The 18,581-nt window shown below is 39.6% G+C and overlaps 1 protein-coding gene across 11 annotated transcripts in view; it reads right to left on the bottom strand.

The window, feature by feature from the left end:
• Positions 1 to 18,581, bottom strand: part of elna (elastin a) — a 48,266-nt gene that overhangs the window by 2,627 nt on the left and 27,058 nt on the right. Inside the window, exons 8-48 of one of the 11 annotated variants that reach the window (XM_074680240.1) lie at positions 18,324 to 18,347; positions 17,204 to 17,278; positions 16,981 to 17,055; positions 16,371 to 16,418; positions 16,194 to 16,256; positions 15,750 to 15,782; positions 15,574 to 15,648; positions 15,001 to 15,042; positions 14,824 to 14,910; positions 14,686 to 14,745; positions 14,374 to 14,571; positions 14,071 to 14,106; positions 13,664 to 13,927; positions 13,406 to 13,558; positions 13,113 to 13,301; positions 12,502 to 12,666; positions 12,087 to 12,179; positions 11,985 to 12,056; positions 11,801 to 11,875; positions 11,674 to 11,697; positions 11,398 to 11,481; positions 11,263 to 11,295; positions 9,961 to 10,146; positions 9,614 to 9,760; positions 9,321 to 9,452; positions 9,076 to 9,129; positions 8,690 to 8,791; positions 8,560 to 8,595; positions 8,099 to 8,151; positions 6,962 to 6,989; positions 6,853 to 6,867; positions 5,945 to 5,971; positions 5,792 to 5,806; positions 5,613 to 5,639; positions 5,411 to 5,458; positions 3,770 to 3,811; positions 3,538 to 3,663; positions 3,341 to 3,409; positions 2,760 to 2,819; positions 2,308 to 2,346; positions 1,765 to 1,827 (exon numbers count right to left, since the gene is read on the bottom strand). In XM_074680240.1, coding sequence (XP_074536341.1) covers positions 1,765 to 1,827; positions 2,308 to 2,346; positions 2,760 to 2,819; positions 3,341 to 3,409; positions 3,538 to 3,663; positions 3,770 to 3,811; positions 5,411 to 5,458; positions 5,613 to 5,639; positions 5,792 to 5,806; positions 5,945 to 5,971; positions 6,853 to 6,867; positions 6,962 to 6,989; positions 8,099 to 8,151; positions 8,560 to 8,595; positions 8,690 to 8,791; positions 9,076 to 9,129; positions 9,321 to 9,452; positions 9,614 to 9,760; positions 9,961 to 10,146; positions 11,263 to 11,295; positions 11,398 to 11,481; positions 11,674 to 11,697; positions 11,801 to 11,875; positions 11,985 to 12,056; positions 12,087 to 12,179; positions 12,502 to 12,666; positions 13,113 to 13,301; positions 13,406 to 13,558; positions 13,664 to 13,927; positions 14,071 to 14,106; positions 14,374 to 14,571; positions 14,686 to 14,745; positions 14,824 to 14,910; positions 15,001 to 15,042; positions 15,574 to 15,648; positions 15,750 to 15,782; positions 16,194 to 16,256; positions 16,371 to 16,418; positions 16,981 to 17,055; positions 17,204 to 17,278; positions 18,324 to 18,347 — 3,237 coding nt within the window. Of the gene's footprint in view, positions 1 to 1,764; positions 1,828 to 2,307; positions 2,347 to 2,759; positions 2,820 to 3,340; positions 3,410 to 3,537; positions 3,664 to 3,769; positions 3,812 to 5,410; positions 5,459 to 5,612; positions 5,640 to 5,791; positions 5,807 to 5,944; positions 5,972 to 6,852; positions 6,868 to 6,961; positions 6,990 to 7,085; positions 8,596 to 8,689; positions 8,792 to 9,075; positions 9,130 to 9,320; positions 9,453 to 9,613; positions 9,761 to 9,960; positions 10,147 to 11,262; positions 11,296 to 11,397; positions 11,482 to 11,673; positions 11,698 to 11,800; positions 11,876 to 11,984; positions 12,180 to 12,501; positions 12,667 to 13,112; positions 13,302 to 13,405; positions 13,559 to 13,663; positions 13,928 to 14,070; positions 14,107 to 14,373; positions 14,572 to 14,685; positions 14,746 to 14,823; positions 14,911 to 15,000; positions 15,043 to 15,573; positions 15,649 to 15,749; positions 15,783 to 16,193; positions 16,257 to 16,370; positions 16,419 to 16,980; positions 17,056 to 17,203; positions 17,279 to 18,323; positions 18,348 to 18,581 lie in introns of those variants that run through there. The other 10 variants (XM_074680241.1, XM_074680238.1, XM_074680239.1 and 7 more) reach the window with 10 other exon arrangements.

Raw genomic sequence — 18,581 nt, 5'->3', positions numbered from 1 at the left:
TTTTCATTTCTGGTAGGTTGGTAGCCTCAAAGGGTGAGTGTGTATTTTTAGTCATGTAAGCTGATGATATTTGAGTCAGGTGAGCTCACACACACACTGCACAATTCAAATTCATTCAAAGGTATTTTGCAAATGGGAGGAACAGCATTAAACAAATACCCTCCCACACTAACCAAATCAATTTCTCTGTAATTGGGTGCTGCTATGAATAGCACCTCATTATCATCATCCTCATCATTCACACAAACTCTGCTTCCCGTGTGAGCTAACAAGTAGGTTTTTTCAAAAGAAGAAGTCTCGTTATTTGATGTTAAATTTGAAAAGCCACAGATTGAACTTTGCATCGTGGGGCATCAAAATGTTCCCTTTCCCCAGTCAGCGAATAATCAGAATAGTTTTTGTATTTCTGAACTCATTTGATCACACTATAGGATATCCTGACTTTTCAAGTTTAAACGGAGATGCACAATTTGGAGTTAGAATGAACTTTTTTCATTATAAAGTTAACACAGAAACTCTCAAAGAGGAGGTAAGTGAAGCTGGTGTAGAATTGGGTTTAGATGATAGTGTCTGGCAATGAGGAAAGGAGAGAGGACGGACAGATGAGCAATTAAGCCTAAAATAAAACCATACTGATATGTGGTCTACTTGATTGGATGTGAAGTATATTATTTAGTAACTTAAGAAAGGTTGATGTTTCCTGCAGGTGTCCTCCCTCTTTCTGTATGCACTCAGCTTCAAAGAAGAAAGCAATACATCCTGTCCTTCAACTGCTCCAGTTACCTGTGTGTATGCAGCTGTGCATTAATCCGCCTCCTGATCCAGAAACAAGGATGAAAAGTTACAGAACTGTATGTGCCTCAAATCTTAGTTTAAGGAGGCTGCTTTACCTTGATTTGGGTTGTTATTGGAGTTATAGTCACAGAAAAAAACAGAAATAACGCAAAAATATGTTGAGCATCTTATTTTAAACTGTGACACATTACTGAGGCCAGTAGGGATGCACAGATCATTAATAAACCCAGTTATGGTAATAATAATAATAATAATAATAATAATAATAATAATAATAATAATAATAATAATAATAATAATAATAATAATAATAACCATTATGATATTAATGATAATAATAAAAATAAAAGATAATAAAAGTTATAATAACAATCTTAATCATAATAATTATTTCATATATATATATATATATATATATATATATATATATATATATATATATATATATATATATATATATATATATATATTTATATATATATAGATATATATAGATATATATAGATATATATAGATATATATAGATATAGATATATATATAGATATATATATAGATATAGATATATCTTTTTTAAATTATTATTATTATTATTAGTATTTACATTTATATACAGATTTATATGGCACTCAAATAATTAGACCTATGGCATTATAGCGTACACACACACACACACACACACACACACACACACACACACACACACACACACAAATCTACTCTTGGCTTCTCATGCCTCCATGTGCTTTAGATAAATGGCTCAATTCTCTTTCCCACCATCCTCTTCACTGACTCCCTTAGGGTCACAGTACAGACTACTGTTTTCCACGAACACGTGTTCTATTTGTGAATCGCATGTTCATCAATTTGTTTCTCAGTAATCAGATGGAAATATTTGACATAACTTTTCCAAAAGTTTTTTTTGTGTTAACTTTTTTTACACATAAACAGAAATGTTAAGGATGCAGTACCTTGACCTGGAAACACCTGTTGGGGGTAACCTCCTCCATAACCAGGTACCACTGAACCCACACCTGTAGAAAAACAAAAGCAGGCTTATCAAAAAAACAAAAAAACATGACAACTAAAATAAAACAACTTCATCAAAAAGCAACATTTTGGGCATTGCATACAGCATGTACAGTGAGCAGGACAACTTGACCTAGTTTCAAGGAGCCAATAATTATTCTCAGTTTTGTTGTAAAATCTGCACTCACTATTGAAGAGATTTGTTGGACCATCTGTGGAAGCATTTCACACAGACAATAATATCTCTGTACCCAATGGGAGAAGGATTAGAGCCGTGAGTTTTACTGGCTGGCCTGAGCGCTATCGGAGGGGCAGAGAGAGGAGGCTGCTCTGTCAGCTGTTATTGTGTGATTACACTCATCCCTCACAGACGGGCAGAGGAAGAACAAGGAAGACAACGTACACAATCAAAAACTACACAGCACAGAGGGATGGGACATGTGCCTCTGATAGAAAATATTGAACACACATTGAGAGGTCCTCACCTGGCTGATATACGCCACCACCTCCAAGATTGCCATAACCTGATGGAGTGAGAAGCAAACATCACAATAATGCACGTGTTGTTGCAATATTGTGTGATTCAATCATAGCTGTTTATGATCAGTGTTGTTTGTCTCTAGTGTGACATGCAGCCAGGAGGCCACAGTAACAACTCCCCCAGACGTCCTCTGGCAGAGTTTCTTCGTTTCAGGGCAGGACACTCTCTGGGGGTTTGTGTTATCTTCACACAGTCACACTTTGATGTTGTGCAAATAATTACAAACAGAAATCAGACATCATCTGGGAAATGTTGTGCTGCTGTCTTGCTTCATTTAGAAGCCCCATCGGGGTTATTGAATTCTGGAGGAACAGGGGTTTGTGTAATTCTTCTTGGCTTAGACAGACTGTCCTGTACTGTGTAACTTCACCAGTGCTTGTTCTCCCTTTGTTTTACCTGGCTTAGGTGGTTTGGCCCCACCACCTCCCAGTCCACCTGCAGAGGGATACAGCCCACCTGTCAGAGGAGACAAAGCACCGGCTAAGAAGTGGTAATGAAAAGTATTTTTACGATACATATATCTGTCGTGCACAGGATAACGACAGTGTAAATACAGACAAGACAACACCAGTTAATTTCATCACCCAAGTGTCCAACTGATGCCTCATTCCTGACCAACGACTCACTGATACTTATCAGCATGTCAGCAAACTTCCTTTACAGGAAGTGCAAAGTAATCGCATCTCCGCTAACTGTCACATTTAGCACTAGGCAGAACATTTAGGGAGTTTTCTAAGGCCACAGGAGCATTGTTTTCCCTTTTTTCTGTTAGTGCTGAACGCCTCTTCTCCTCATATACACAGTCTCATACCAATAAACATGAAGATATGTGTTATAGAACGGGACCAAGACAACTTACAGTTCGTGTCAGGGCTTTAAACGCTTTTTATCTTAGAAGAGGAACTAGACAGCCCTGATTTTGTTCTTGTGTCTCTATGCTAACACCAATGTCAAAGCTCTGAATGTTGAATTCTGACCCAGATAACCTCCTGCTGACAGTGGGATTCCAGCTCTTCCCACTCCTCCAGCTCCTCCAGCTCCTGGCACTGTGAAAAAAATTAACAAATGACAACTTAATAGAAAACTTGAAACAAAATGAATGACTGAAGAATGAGGACCACACCAAGGGTAACCTTGGATGTGGTTTGTTAAAGCAGTGCCTGGAATCTCGAACCTGGTGGTTTCAAAGGCTTCGCTGCAGGCGGAATTCCAACTCCAGGTCCAACTCCAGTTCCAACACCCCGACCAACACCTGGACCAACACCTGGACCAACACCAACTCCAGTGCCACCATAAGGAGCTACAGCACAGAAAACGACAGGATTAATAGTCCTCTCAGTTCAAGCCAAGTCTTCAAAGGTTTAAAAGTAAATGACTGTTGGATCTAATGTAACTAAATGTCCTACCATAGGGATATCCAGCTCCACCTGGGCCACCCACTCCAGTACCTGTGGAGAAAAAGACTGAAGCTGGGGCATCATGCTATAACAATGTGATATCCCTTTACAATCATCCCTCAGTCATTCTTTGATATCAGTATCACTTTTTAAGACCTAACTTCATATCTTAGCTTTTATCTAAAATTCATTGTTGTCGAATAGTCACTGTGTTTATTTTTTTTTGTGACTTTTTCACGAGTTGCTTCATACAAATTGACCTTAGAGGCATCAATCCACTCATTTGATTTAAAATACGTTAACCAAAAAATCTAAAAAAATCAAACTGAAAGACTATAAATAATTGATGAGTAGTTTCAAGGAAAAAAAAAAGATTTTTTTCTTTTTATTAGCTAATAGTTGTTTTACCTGGATCATAGGATTTTTTTTTTTTTAAAAAGTACCTTGTTATTTGATTATTATTATTATTTGATAAATGTTTTGTCAGCTTCCTACAGAGTTTATGATCCATAGTCACTCCTGGAAATTACATTTCAGCACCATTTAATTCAGAATGATCCCTGTTCCCACTAAAAACAATGTATTTAGTATTATCTTTGTGAAATACTGAAATACTACAAACATCAAAACATTTTTTTAACCCTATAAGCCCAGCATCAAATGTTTTCAATAGTTACTTCTAGTTCCCCTGAAAACAAAAACATTTTACATTAGCTGCAAACAGAACAAATACCAACTTATCTTAAACTCAACAAACATCATCTAACTATAAGATAAAGAGCTTGGGCCCCTAAATAACCTTTGTTGTACAACACAAATTGCTTTTCTATGACTTGGTTCAGTTTTCACAGCTGGCTTACCTTTATTTACCACTTATGAAATCCAATACGGAAATCCAATTACAGTGTCTGCCTTTCTTCCTCTGTAGCTATGTATATTTACATACTGGACTTACTGAATTAATAACACAAACAATCACAATGTGTTTAACATTTTATGTTTCTGTGTTACGGTTTCTTATGGTTACTTTTACTAACACCCAAATAAAATCTGTTTTCCCATAAAATTCAGAATCTTTCTGTTTTGTCTCATGTGGGTTTTCCTGTAACCAAACAAAATCCCCCTAAGGAACAAAAGGGTTTGTATTGATCGCTGACTGTATGCTTTAGACTTCATGAAATGCAATTAAATTCACCTTGGACTTGATTTGATATCTTTCCGAGGTAAGTTAGCGCAAAATGGCAAAACCTTGTACTGCTCATCTGTGATCAGTTGATGAAGGGTATTAATGGGGAGAAAAGGCCTGGTGCAGTTTTTTTTTTCATATTAATTGCATCTATGCATATTAACGGGTATTCACTGATTCTTTAACTGCCAGGACAGAAAGTGCACTGTGGAATGAAATCTGCCCTAAGTGTGAACATGTAGTCAGTAAGAAAAATATTGATATCATAAGATGTTAGAGGTAAGCATCATGTACCACTAACTACCACAACCACAGGGTTTTATAGTGCACCTCAGGAGTCTTTTAAAGCTCAAATTAGCAACATCATTTATGGATGTAAAGAATGCCATGATTTAGAGTGACATAGTTTTGCTGAATGTACCAAACGTCCTTGCCTTAAGACGTCAAAACTTTTTAATGTTTACCTGGTAAGAATGGTTTTGGTGCTTTCCCTCCTGTGCCAACACCAACACCTGAAACCAGAATTCTTTGGAATTAAACACACTTTAACTCCTTTATATTTATCTTTGTCTCCATCATGTGGCCAGATGTCTGTATTACACTGATTACAGTTCAAATAGTAAATGTAAACAATATCAATCTGTAAAAGTACGGCTGATGGTGTACCTCCTGGTTGTTGAACTCCTGTTGCAACTAAAAGAGAGAAGAAAGAATTAACTGACGATCTGAACTTTTTTATTGTGAGTTCTTTTATTAAAGGAGTAATTTGATTTCTGCATGTATACTGAGCAAATGGTGCTGACAGACATTTTTGTTTCCATTGACACAAAGGTTGTTGCACTTACCTGGCTGACCTTGTCCTATTGTACCAACAAAATACAGAGAGAGGTTACATTAAATCTGAGCACAACTTCTGTTAAATGAACATGAGACACTACACACAGTACAGCTAGTATAAATAATATGCACCAAAATATTTATGTGAAGACTGCTCTTACCAGTTGAAGGTACAACACCTGCTCCACCTGTGACAAAAACCCACAATGGACTTAAAGATTTGTTATAAGAATGAAACTAGTGTACTGATGCATGCTGTGTAAAATGGTTGAGTATTCTGTTTTGAATCCTTATATGAGTGGTTTAATGTATCTGTAAAGGTCATGGTACTTCCAAGCTTGATATGGTAAGGACAACTGGACTTGGTAGACCTCTTGATGTCTCACTTTTCATCAGAAACGTCTCTTGGGTCCTCAGCAGACCGGTGGACACAGATAGAAAATATAAGCCCCTGCGATGCAGATAAGTAGAGCTACAGACCTTCACGTCTGTTAAGTGAGGTTGTTAAAGTTTAACATGGATGACTTCCTTGCTGAGTCCTGGCCCGAGGAGCTGGCTCCTCCATGTTGGGCCATGTGTCTGTGGAGCAGATGCTTAGTTGTGCCAGTATTCAGTTCCCTGCAGTTTTTGTTGAACTGCTAATAAATACATTACTCTGTTTGTGCTGTGGTCTGACCTTAAGGGAAACTAGTTTTGGTTTCTTTATGTTGTAGGGCTCAAAGGCACAAAGTCAGGCTCAACAAGAAGAAAACAGCATCACATCAGGACCACACTTAAAACCTGCGGCTACCCTAACTGGACCTTGATGAAGACCTGAAAAAACCACAGCTCCAGCAGAGAGGAGAACAGCAAGAGACACAGTCTGATTATCCTGTGTTTATTAGATTATCTGAAAAATTCTCCTGATTTTTTCAGGTATTTTAGTAAAGGGTGATATTTTCTCGCTGTGTCCACCAGTTTGTTCAGAACTGAAGGGGCCTTTTGGAGGAGAGCAGAGATGTCTTGACCAACTCCACCAAGTCGTTACCCTTATCAGATCAAGCTTGGTGAGGATTTTCAACATACTTACCAACGCTGGTGCCAGCTGTGAAAAAAAGAAAATGTATCATCACTTTGAACTTTTTACATTATGAATTAAAACAGAAAAATGTTTGGATAATAAAATTTCTTTTTTTTACCACTCGGCTGAATGATCCCACCAGCAACTGTTGAAAAAGTCCAAAAATGGCTTCATAACAGGTTCAAACATACTTTAGAATTTTTTTTTATGTAATGGAAAAAAATGGCAAATATTTGACTCACCACCTGTTTCCACGGATTCACCACAAGAAGGTGCAAAGTTGCAAAAGAGAAGAAGAAGAAGAGAGGAATTAGTGAAACTGTCTCTTTAAATGTTGATTCATATTTTAGATCATTTTGATGAGGTTGATCAATGAATGTGATTTTCTTAATGAAATATAAGAAAAAGTAAAGAGGGTAAAGTCATGTTAGATACATGTCAAGAATAATGAGACTATTCAAGATGAATTTATCAAAAAATACTGACGGACATATTCTCCAGTAGTGGCTTTGTGTGCACTTTATTTACATATATAACCATTTCAGTCTACAAATCTAACACCATATAATCACCCTTTTTTCGATGCAAAAATATGAAATCAAATATTTAACTCTTTCTGTGTTATGAAAGATCCATGCTGTAGAACTAAAACTGTGGGATGTTTAAGGAAAGAGATGACGTTAAAGCATTTGTTTACAAAATCTACAAAAACAACAAACCATCAGTACCCCAGAGCAATGAAACGTTACCAGTGAGACGGTGATCCACAAGCATTTACCTGATTTTATCCAACAACCTTTTTTTTCTCCTACTATTTTGTGCATGAAAGTAATCCTTCAAGCTGAGTGGGCTGTTAGTAAAAAGGAAAAGGGTAAACAAGACAAGCAGAGCAGTGCAGAGACAGAGACAATCTACAACCACGGTCTGACAGGACGCTGTCAGACTGGGTGTTACGGGGACCAGGGTCTGGGTGGGGGAAATATTCAAATGTTTTTGTATCATTAATTCATTCATATGAACATCCATTCATCCATTCGTGCATGCAGAGTATCACCTAGTCAAATTACTAAACTGTGTTATTTTTTCATAGAGATATCCATTTTTAAAAAGAAAAATAAACAACCAAATATTGAGTTGATAGGCCAGTTTCTCCCTGGAGTAACGAGCTCATTTTCTTTTAACCACCTTTTTCTATATTATATAAAACCCTGAAATTCACTCAGTGCTGAAATGTTTCAAGCAAACAGCAAGTCTTACTGGGCTGTGGAACCTCGGGGGCCTTGCCTGTTGCAGAAATAGACGTGGGCGCTGGCAAAGACAACAGATTTCAGTTTCATCCATTGTACTTTAAACAGGCATTGAGTGGACAGAGTCAAAAGGTTGAAGCTGTTGATGTATACCTTGTTATAGCTGGGAGGCTGTAAGCTAGAGATGGTCAATAGCCAGGAGCACTCACAATACAAACAACACATGAGCTTTTTGGCCAGAAAACGGATCAAGAAAATGTGAAGGGCATAAAAGAAGACACAGTTTGGAGCAGTTATCCTTAGCTGGGCAGCGGTCTGTATAAGCGATCTGAATAAGAGTGGAAGCTCTGTTTCTACCTCTTCCTCCATCATGTTGTAAACAGCTGTTGTGTAAAGAGTGTGTTTTCTAAGAGCGTGTAATGTATAAATAAAATGTCCTGTAAAAATAAATTGTGGTGCATCACTGTACCTGGTCGGGCAGTTGCAGCAAAATCTGCACCTGCATCTGTAAAAGAAATAACATTTTAATAGCAACTCTCATACATGTCACAGAAAATTAAGCATTTTTCAAAGATTTTAGTGAGTAATGTAAGTTTCACCTGGCTTCACGGGAACACCTGTTCCCCCTGGTACAGCAGAACCATCTGGGGCACCACCTGGAGTGGCTCCTGGCACAGCAAGTGCTCCTCCAGTAACACCTCCTACCATAACACACAGAAACAATAAGGTCAGTAAATGAACTAATGCTACGGTTACAGCATGACACAATGAATATTGTGAAGGTCGCATTTTCTGCTGGAGGTCACAGAGGGTCATTCAGCAGATACAGGGATGCAGGTTACAGGAAAAAATGCAGGAGGATCTGACCCTACTTATTGTTTGACAGTGGACGTCACATTGATTCTAAAATTTAAAGCAGGATTGGAGCGAGGAAGTAAGTTTCGGTATTTGCACGTCTATCTTCATACTGATGCACATGCGGTACCTTGAGGTCCAACCCCTCCAGTTCCTGGTCCTACTCCGGCCCCACCTGTAACACCTGGAAATACATGAGCACAGTTGTAACATTACAAAAACTAAAAATAAAATATGAAAAGAAAAATTAGATGAATAAAAAAGTGCACTCATTGAAAGTACCTACTCAAAATGCACATCTCTTTTTATCAGTACTCTATAATAAATTATGCCCTGTTGTTGGCTGTGTGATATTTGTGTTCTTATTCTTCTCACCATATTTTGCAGCTTTCGCAGCAGCTTTTGCAGCAGCAGAGTACTGTCCACCTCCAGGGCCTACACCAGGATATACTCCTCCTCCTCCTAGTCCTCCACCTCCTAACCCAACTCCAGCTCCTCCTGAAACTCCTTTGAAGAGAAAAGAGCAGTTTGCGTTATTCCTGTGCCATCAATAAAATCCCAAAACCCAGACAAGGCAAAGTCAAAGACAAAAAAACACACAGTTTCTTCTCTGACATATGGCTGCCTATAAATGTTTGTTGTATTTGTATGCATAGTATGAGTTATACCATATTTGGCAGCTTTCGCAGCAGCTTTTGCAGCAGCAGAGTACTGTCCACCTCCCGTGCCTACACCAGGATATACTCCTCCACCTCCTAGTCCTCCACCTCCTATTCTTCCACCTCCTAACCCAACTCCAGCTCCTCCTGAAACTCCTAAGAATGACAACAGAGAAGGCTGCATTGTCAGCTCAAAGTAAATTTTACAGGATGAAAAGAAAGTACAGAAAACAAAGCCATGTGGGGATCGTTGGGACTACAAAAGTAAAAAAAAATATTTTGTCAAAACCGGGTGATGTAAAATGTAACAGCTATATGTGCTCTACATATGTTGTCTGAATACTGATTTATTTTACCATATTTAGCAGCTTTTGCAGCAGCAGAGTATTGTCCACCTCCAAGGCCTCCTGCTCCCCCCAGTCCTCCTGCTCCTCCAAGTCCTCCTGCTCCTCCAAGTCCTCCTGCTCCCCCAAGTCCTCCTGCTCCCCCAAGTCCTCCTGCTCCTCCCAGTCCTCCAGTTCCTAAACCTGCTCCAGCTCCTCCTAATCAAAAAAGAGTTTGTGCTTTTAGACACATTTTACTTACAATGTTCTAAAATTGTTTTATATTTTTTATTTTAAAATGCCTCCCTTTATGTGTTAGATATTTGTGATCCCATGCTTTGATTAACAAGGTAGACCCTCTTTATCAACCGAGAGCTTCTGTCCAGCAGTTAGCACTGTAATACCTTTAACAGAAACTTAATTACGAGTACACTGTTTCCTGTTTAAGCAGTCTCTACTACTTTCTATCATTTTGGAAACACTCTTAAGTCTATGAAAGTGCTTCAGATGACTGAAAATTTCAATTTAGAAAATAAAAACAAAATAAAATCAGAAAAACACTTTGAAGGTATAGTCTGCAGAATATTCCTAAAAAATAAAATGTCAACTTTTACATTTCACTTCTGGGCCCCTAAACATGTGTGTCAGTGTCTGTGTCTGCCTTGAACCCTCTCCGCTGCCTGTATGTTGATGTTTTGGTTGTATCGGGACATTTCTGGGTGTAGAGTAGGCGTGGTTACACCAGCCAATCACAGCGCACCCAGTGCTGAAGCAGCTTTGCATGTTGATTAGAGAGTGCAAAAGGCTGTTCTGAGCAGCTGCGGAAGTGGACGTAGTATGGACACAACCAAAGTGAAACGAAATGCCAAACAGATAAAACTTTATCCTCAGTGATGGTGAAGCTTGGCTCAACTTTCATTCACTTTGGACACTTGAAGAGCAGCACGGGACAAAGAGAGATTTGAGTTGAATTTCTGCTAACCAGGTATGTGCCAAATAACCACAGACTGTATGAAACATGGACGTAGTCTCTGCGAAACACCCGTCTGTTCCTGACACCGTGAAATGAACCCAATTTGTGGACACAGCCATATTTGGATGTTGCCCCTTGCAAATAACCTTGTAACCTGTTGCCAAGTCCAGTGCACAGCTCTTGAGTCTCTCCCATGTAGATGCTATGCTACAGGTGGTTGCTGGTCTAATGAGTGTGTTCACAGGCTGTGGGTGTGCGCTGCCTCTGGCACTGAGCCAAGGAGGAGGAGCCCAGTTTGAATGTTGTGTTTACTAATAAGTAACAAAATTCTTGCAGACCCTACCTTTTAGCAAATGTCTTACCATATTTAGGAGGTTTGCCACCAGCACCATAACCTGTCGGTAAGCATCATGTTTGTGAATGAGAATTTGATCAAGTTTAAATGAAGAAAAAAGGTGGTTACATAAAAAGTTTACATGTTTCAGTGAAACACCTACCACCAAAGCCACCAACACCTCCAGGAAGAACCTGCCCTGTTCCCAGTGGGACTCCAGCTCCTCCTAGGCCTGTTCCTGGTACTCCTTTTGAGAAGAGCAAACCATCACTTACTTTTCCACTGCCACAAATGAAATATTAGGACTGTCAAGTACTGTCGACTGATTTAACACTTAGATGTATGCTGTGCATAGATAAACATCAGTAATGTACAGAAGAAGATTTGTTTATGACATAATAACTGTTACTCTTCATTTAACAGAAAAGATCAGACTCACCTGGTTTAGCGCCAGCTGCCAAAGCTGTGATGTAACGTTCAAAGAAAAGGTTTGATTAAAAATAGGGGAAGAATATGACACTTCCTCTTTCGTTACAAATTGAAAAAAAATCTGGAGGTATATTTACATCCATATCCTGGTAATGATGGGACTCCAGGATATCCTCCTCCACCTCCTGGGACTACCCCGGCACCACCTGGACCTTTAGTTCATAAATCAGTCCAAAAATCAAGCATTTAAACACTGGTACTAATACAATGACATAGATTGATCTGTCATAGATTTTCTGTCAGAGTATTAATCCCGCTCACCGTATTTGGCGGCTTTAGCAGCAGCAGAGTATCCTCCACCCCCAAGTCCTCCTGTGCCTCCAAGTCCTGTGCCTCCAAGTCCTGTGCCTCCAAATCCTGTGCCTCCAAATCCTGTGCCTCCAAGTCCTGTCCCTCCAAGTCCTGTCCCTCCAAGTCCTGTCCCCCCAAGTCCAGTGCCTCCTGGTCTAGCTAATCCTGAATACACATTTCCACATGAAGACATTGGTTTATTACAAGTATCTTATTTTGGTTATACGAGTCTGAGTTTAAGTATGAGTAACAGTAGACTGCTATCACTTTTATCCTGAGCAGGTCTTAAAAGTGCTGTATTTTGTGTTATTAATCCCCATGGCTCCCACAGTAAACCTTTCGTTTACCCATTCACATCACAGATCATGTTTAGTTTCCGCTTCCTCCTAATTCTTTGGAAACTGCTCGTGAAAAGTGTTCACACAGCAAGTGAAATGAAGATCACAGGAAAGAACTCACAAATTGTAACAACATTAATTGTATTTACCATACTTGGCAGCTTTAGCAGCAGCAGAGTATCCTGCCCCTCCCAGTCCTCCTGCGCCTCCAAGTCCACCCACACCGCCAAGTCCCCCTACACCTCCTAGTCCCCCTGCGCCTCCTAATCCTCCAGCGCCCCCCAGTCCTCCAGCGCCTCCTAATCCCCCAACTCCTGCGAAAAAAAAATTGAGTGAAACAACACAAATCACATTGAGCTTTCCATTTTGCACCAAAATGTCTATAGTTTTTTCCTCTAAATAATAAATTCAGTGCACATTGTTGCTAAAAGAAGATGATTTTCCAATGTATATTTTGTTAACACAAAAAAACAAGCAAAATTAAGTGTGCAGAGATAGTTTTAAATTTGGTTAATTTGATAAAAAAAGTGGCCTCATAAAAACGAATCAGCACACCAGAATGTGGGGCATGTAAGATGTTAGAAAATGTTCTTGTACAGTGTCCTACTTTATGCTGATGTATTCATGTTTGATCATGTTTGCCAAAAAAAATCTAAGTGAGATTTTTACATGAGAGATTTATTTTAAGCAATGATTGAGTTTTAAAGTATTTTTTCGAGTTTTCAAGTCTGGATTAATCCTAACAAAAGTAATCTGATACCATATTTAGCAGCTTTGGCAGCAGCAGAATAACCCCCTCCTACACCTCCAGCTCCTAGTTGTCCTCCTGTGCCCCCCAGTCCTCCAGCTCCTAACGGTCCCCCCACGCCTCCCAGTCCTCCAGCTCCTAGTTGTCCTCCTGCGCCTCCCAGTCCTCCAGCTCCTAGTTGTCCTCCTGCGCCTCCTAGTCCTGCAGGACATACATCCAAGCGACAAACAGACAAAGCTTAATCATAGCCAATCATTTTTTAAAATTCAGATTGACCTTGACAAGCAAATTAATAGTTCCCATACCATATTTAGCAGCTTTAGCGGCAGCAGAGTAACCTCCTCCCACACCTCCAGCTCCTAACTGTCCTCCTGCACCTCCTAGTCCTCCAGCTCCTAGTTGGCCTCCTGCACCTCCTAGTCCTCCAGCGCCTAGTTGTCCTCCTGCACCGCCTAGTCCTGGAGGACATGTATACAAATGATGGAAAGACAGAACTTATTTATAGCCAGTAAGTTACCCCACAGCATTTTAATTATAAGGGCATGAAACTACAGACAACGTACCATATTTAGCAGCTTTTGCGGCTGGTAGACCACCACCAACCCTTTGAAATCCTGGTTGTGTTCCAGGTACCACACCTGGTACTACGCCTGGTACTACTCCTGGTATCACACCTGGTATCACGCCTGGTACTACTCCTGGTATCACACCTGGTACTACTCCTGGTACCACACCTGGTACTACTCCTGGTACTACTCCTGGTACCACACCTGGTACTACTCCTGGTACCACACCTGGTACTACTCCTGGTGCAACACCTGGTACTCCTGTAAAGAGGGCAGCAAATAGAACAATTTGAGAAAAAATAAGGAGGTACTGATGATTTTTTAAAAGTATTCATACAGATTAATGATTCATGTAAAATGTGATAAATGTGATGCATTAACAAAATTCAGCAACAAGTTCTAACCATATTTAGCTGCTTTTGACCCAGCTCCATATCCTGCTGTAAAATAATTGAAGAACAGGAATCAGAGGTTATTTTAGACATTAACATTTTAAAGACAAAACAGAGAGAAAGGTACTGTGAGGTATCTCTATCTCAAAGCGTGCCAATGAGGATGGGAGAATACAAATGACTTTGATTTTTAGCAACGTACTTAAATGACAGCGCATGGCATTTCCTTCTGTTTGCCGTCTCTTTTGTGAAATATTATACCTCCTGCCACCTGCCCTGGATACAGTCCACCAGTACCAGCAACACCACCATTACCTCCAACACCTCCAACACCTCCAACACCTCCAACGCCACCATTACCTCCAACACCTCCAACACCTCCAACACCTCCAACGCCACCAATGCCTCCAACGCCTCCAACGCCACCAACGCCTCCAACACCACCAACACCACCAACACCACCAACACCACCAACGCCTCCTTGGCCAAGAACACCTCCAGCTCCACCCAAACCTAGAGGAGAGCACAGGCTTTAAAAACAAATGCATTCTGTACACATGTTACACATCTTAACTCACGTTATTTTAAGTAGAAATCATTTCAATGGTCATTTCTGTGGTGTGATACCATATTTAGCAGCTTTAGCTTGAGCAGCCTGAGCCGGGGAGAGGCCCCCAGGTCCCACCCCTGTAGACAAAACAAAAAACATCAGTAACTGCATGTTCGATTCTATATCATTGAGTAGCCCAATTGTGAAAAACAAACCTGTTCCGATTGGATATCCAGGTTTTGACCCAGGACCACCTTGTCCTCCTGGAAGTCCAGCACCATAATTACCAAAGCCACCATAACCTGAATCATAATGAGACAAGTCATTAATGACCATTTGGCTTACACCAGCACTACAATAACACAAAAAATTTGAAAGCTGAAATTTGGTACCAAAAGGTAGTTTTCCACCACCAGGTTTTGCTCCATAGCCACCTAAAGGGAAAAGGAAAGATCAGATGATGTGAAAAACTCTGCATGTACTTAATCATTGTCAATTTTGTCATAACTTCAAAAACCTATTAGCAAGCCATAAACAAATAAAACACTTTACTCACACAAAATCCACACCAAATGTGATTGCTACAGCAAAACATGATGCTTTAGGTAAAGCTGAACGTGGTTGTCAAAACGCCATGCACTGAATTTAAACCAACAAACAAAAAGTAAATGCCTAATAGTTTCCATTAATATACATTTCCCTTCCATTTCAGTGATGTGGAGCTAAGATTTATAAGAATAATAATAAGAATAGGGGTCAATTTTGACAAAGTTTCGTGTCCACAGAGAGATCTCCCTTAAAATCCTGAAGGTTAAAGTCTTCGATAACTTAAGCAAGTGGAAAAAGTCTGTAAATACAAGAGATTTAAAAAAAACTAACACCAGCAAAGTGCAAAAATTTAAAATGAATATGACACATAAAAGTTTTTTTCTGCCTAAGATTGTGTCTGTAGATCCAGGTCAAACCTTGCACTTTGGGGGATGTGAGTGGGTATCCATGAAACACTCCTGGCTGCATGGGTCCACCAAAGCCCCGTCCACCTGCAAAAAAGAAAATAAAACTAAACCAGCTTATATCAGTTATATTAAAAAGTGCTGATGTTTTTGATTGTAACTCTAAAAAACATCATAAAGAATGTTACCTGGTCCTTGACCACCAGCTCCTCCCCCTCCAACTGCGAAGGAAATGGACACTTTAAATCCATCAGACACATCAGTGAAAAATCTACTACCCTAACCTAAACAGAAGACTCTGCTTGTGAATATCAAATAGTTTTAACAAAATCTGCATTACTTATTCATTAAAGATCCTCTTCCTACCTTTATCAAGCAGGTTAAAGGTGCATTCAAACTACTGGATTTATACCATTTTTCATTGGAAGCATGCAGTTTATCTGATGTGGTTTTTACTGTTTTATGTACTTACTTACTTATATGACATTGTATTTTTTGAGGTTTTCACGGTTCAGTTATATAAAAAAAAGAAGTCGATAGTAAATTAAAACAAGTTTGATTGAATGAGTCCAAGTGACATTTGATGAAGAAAAAAGAAACATCCAACACTTAAAAGTTTAAGTAACTCTCACTTGATTTGGGATTCAGGCCGCTGCCAGTGGCCACTCCAGGCAGGACACCACGTCCACCAAAACCTGCAGTAGGTACGGGCCATACAGAAACAAAATGTGTTATGGTAAGTCCACTTCAAATTCTTTTAAATATGACATGAATAAAAAAAATGCAGAATAATCTATGAAAGAGATAACCTTGTCCAGGGACCAGTCCACCTTGGTAGAGTCCAGGCACACCCACACCTGCCACAGCCAGGGAGAGATATCACTTTGTTTCTGCATCCACAGTCAAAACCCAGCAAGCATGCACGAGAAGGAATAATCTGCTCGTAAATCATCTTCGAAAAGGTTGACCAGAACAATATATATGTTTGCCTATCACATATCATTAAGACCGAAACCAACCACAAACAGAAAGACAGGATGCAGCAGTGTCAGGTGGGTGTCTGCTGGCGTGTTTGAAATTTTGCTGACTCATACTTTTATATCAGTGCATAGAGTGTACTTCATCAGTTATTCCAAGATAACAAAACGTGTTTATTTTAGTTGTTTTACTGTAAGCAGGATTTGTTTGTGTGTCTAAGGACACAAATCTCATAAGATTTATAATCCTACATGAGGAGTGCCAACATAAAAAACCTGGGCTTAAAGTTTCTTAAATATTAGGGTTTCGCCAATACTTAGCAGAGTGTTTAAAAGATTTCCAATTACTGAACCCACGCCACATGCAATGGAAAATGAATGTCTGGTGATCTGCATCCACTCTGCGTTCAGCCATGGGAATTGATTGTTGAGTCTACAAAACCTGGCACTTTGGCTGCTTTCTTTCCTGCTCCAGCACCAGCCCCTCCTGGAAGACCAGTCTGAGGAATAACAGGAGCTGAAAAAAAAAAACACTTAGCGTGACTGGACTCATCAGACAAATATACAGTGTGAAAACAGAAGCATCCTTCATTTCCAAATATCTGATCCAGGTAACTGCTAAATTAAAAAAGAATAATAAGAAGAAAGAAAAACATCTGCCTTGCCTCCTGCAGGTAGTACAGCTCCAGTTCCTGTTCCTCCAGGAACTCCACCAGCACCAAGCACAGTTCCTCCAGTCCCTGGATGTGAACACAGTGCACAGACATTTAGTTATAACAGAGGAAACATATAATAAGAAACAATCAGTTTCTGGTTTGATTTTACAGTTAAGTTCAAATTCAGAGCAACATGAGCAGCCAATGATTTAACGTCAGATTAACAAATACCTTGCAAAACAACTACTCTCCAGCTGTACACACTATGACCACTAGAGGGCTCTGTGATACTAACTATGCAGTCATGTGGCTGGTGCCAGACTTTACTCCATCTGCAGGGAGTGAGATTCCAGGACTGCCCATTGGTACTGAGGGTAAGTAATCCTGCCCTAACAATCTGTCATCACTCCATGATCTACAGTGATGCAGTCAACTTTTAATCTAATCAGGAGAGGCAGTCGGCATGCACAACATTTGCCTTGCCTCATCCAGTGCCTCATTTCTTTGGCCATCCCCTCGTGCAGGAAATGAGCTGTCAGGTTCACTTGTAAAGGGGCTTGGCAGCAGTATAAAACACATCGGTTTATTTGGTTAAACTCAACATACTTTAATCTTAAATCCCTCATTTTTTTGAGCAGACAGACGTTGCGCACTGCCCATAAGTATGTGGCCTGAGAGATTTGGTGAGGGAAAGTTTGGCAGGGATGTTTCGTTTTATCCGTACTGTTTAAAAGGAAGTAATTCTTTTTCTGAGTGTCATGAAAAGAATACAGGCAGATTCTGGGGACAGCAGTTCTGTTATTGCCAACCAATACTTAAGAGTAGGCTCTTTGCCACTGTAAAGTTCTCGCAATGACTGGCCCTTCTAAGTCTATGCTTAATTAGCCAGACACATTTAAAGCAAATCATGTGCGCATGAACAGAGCAGACTTTCAGATTATGTTGGAGCACAAACTTTCCAAAGTCTCTAGATACGGTGAAAAATGAATGTGTTTTTCTAACAGTCTCCAGAAATATAACACATTCATTTTATCTGACACATGAAAATCAAAGTTATGAAACGTGTCATGCCTGTATCATAGTTCATTGTCTATAGCAGTGTGCCACCGGGAAAAAAAGATAAGCTTACCTGGCAGCAGAGGACCTCCTGCACCTGTGGTTAGAACAACCATTACTTCATTTGAATCAGTTATAAAACAGATTGGTGTAAAACATATAACAGATTAAGACTTGAGGGACATACTGAGAATGACTGCAGAAACTTTTTATGACCCACTTAAATAGAGCATGAAGTCCTCTGAACATTAGCAAATGACTGAGTAAATAAAAGCCAACTGTTACAGTTCATTTGGATGACAATATTTTGTTTTGTTTATGCTTAAAATGA

This window comes from Halichoeres trimaculatus, unplaced genomic scaffold, assembly GCF_033239565.1.
Source record: "Halichoeres trimaculatus isolate MK-OKI-2021-1 unplaced genomic scaffold, fHalTri1.1 fHalTri1_scaffold_9, whole genome shotgun sequence".
NCBI classification, from domain to species: Eukaryota; Metazoa; Chordata; class Actinopteri; order Labriformes; family Labridae; genus Halichoeres; species Halichoeres trimaculatus.
The sequence above is the reverse complement of the archived record's forward strand: the minus strand, read 5'-3'. Positions and strand labels throughout refer to the sequence as shown.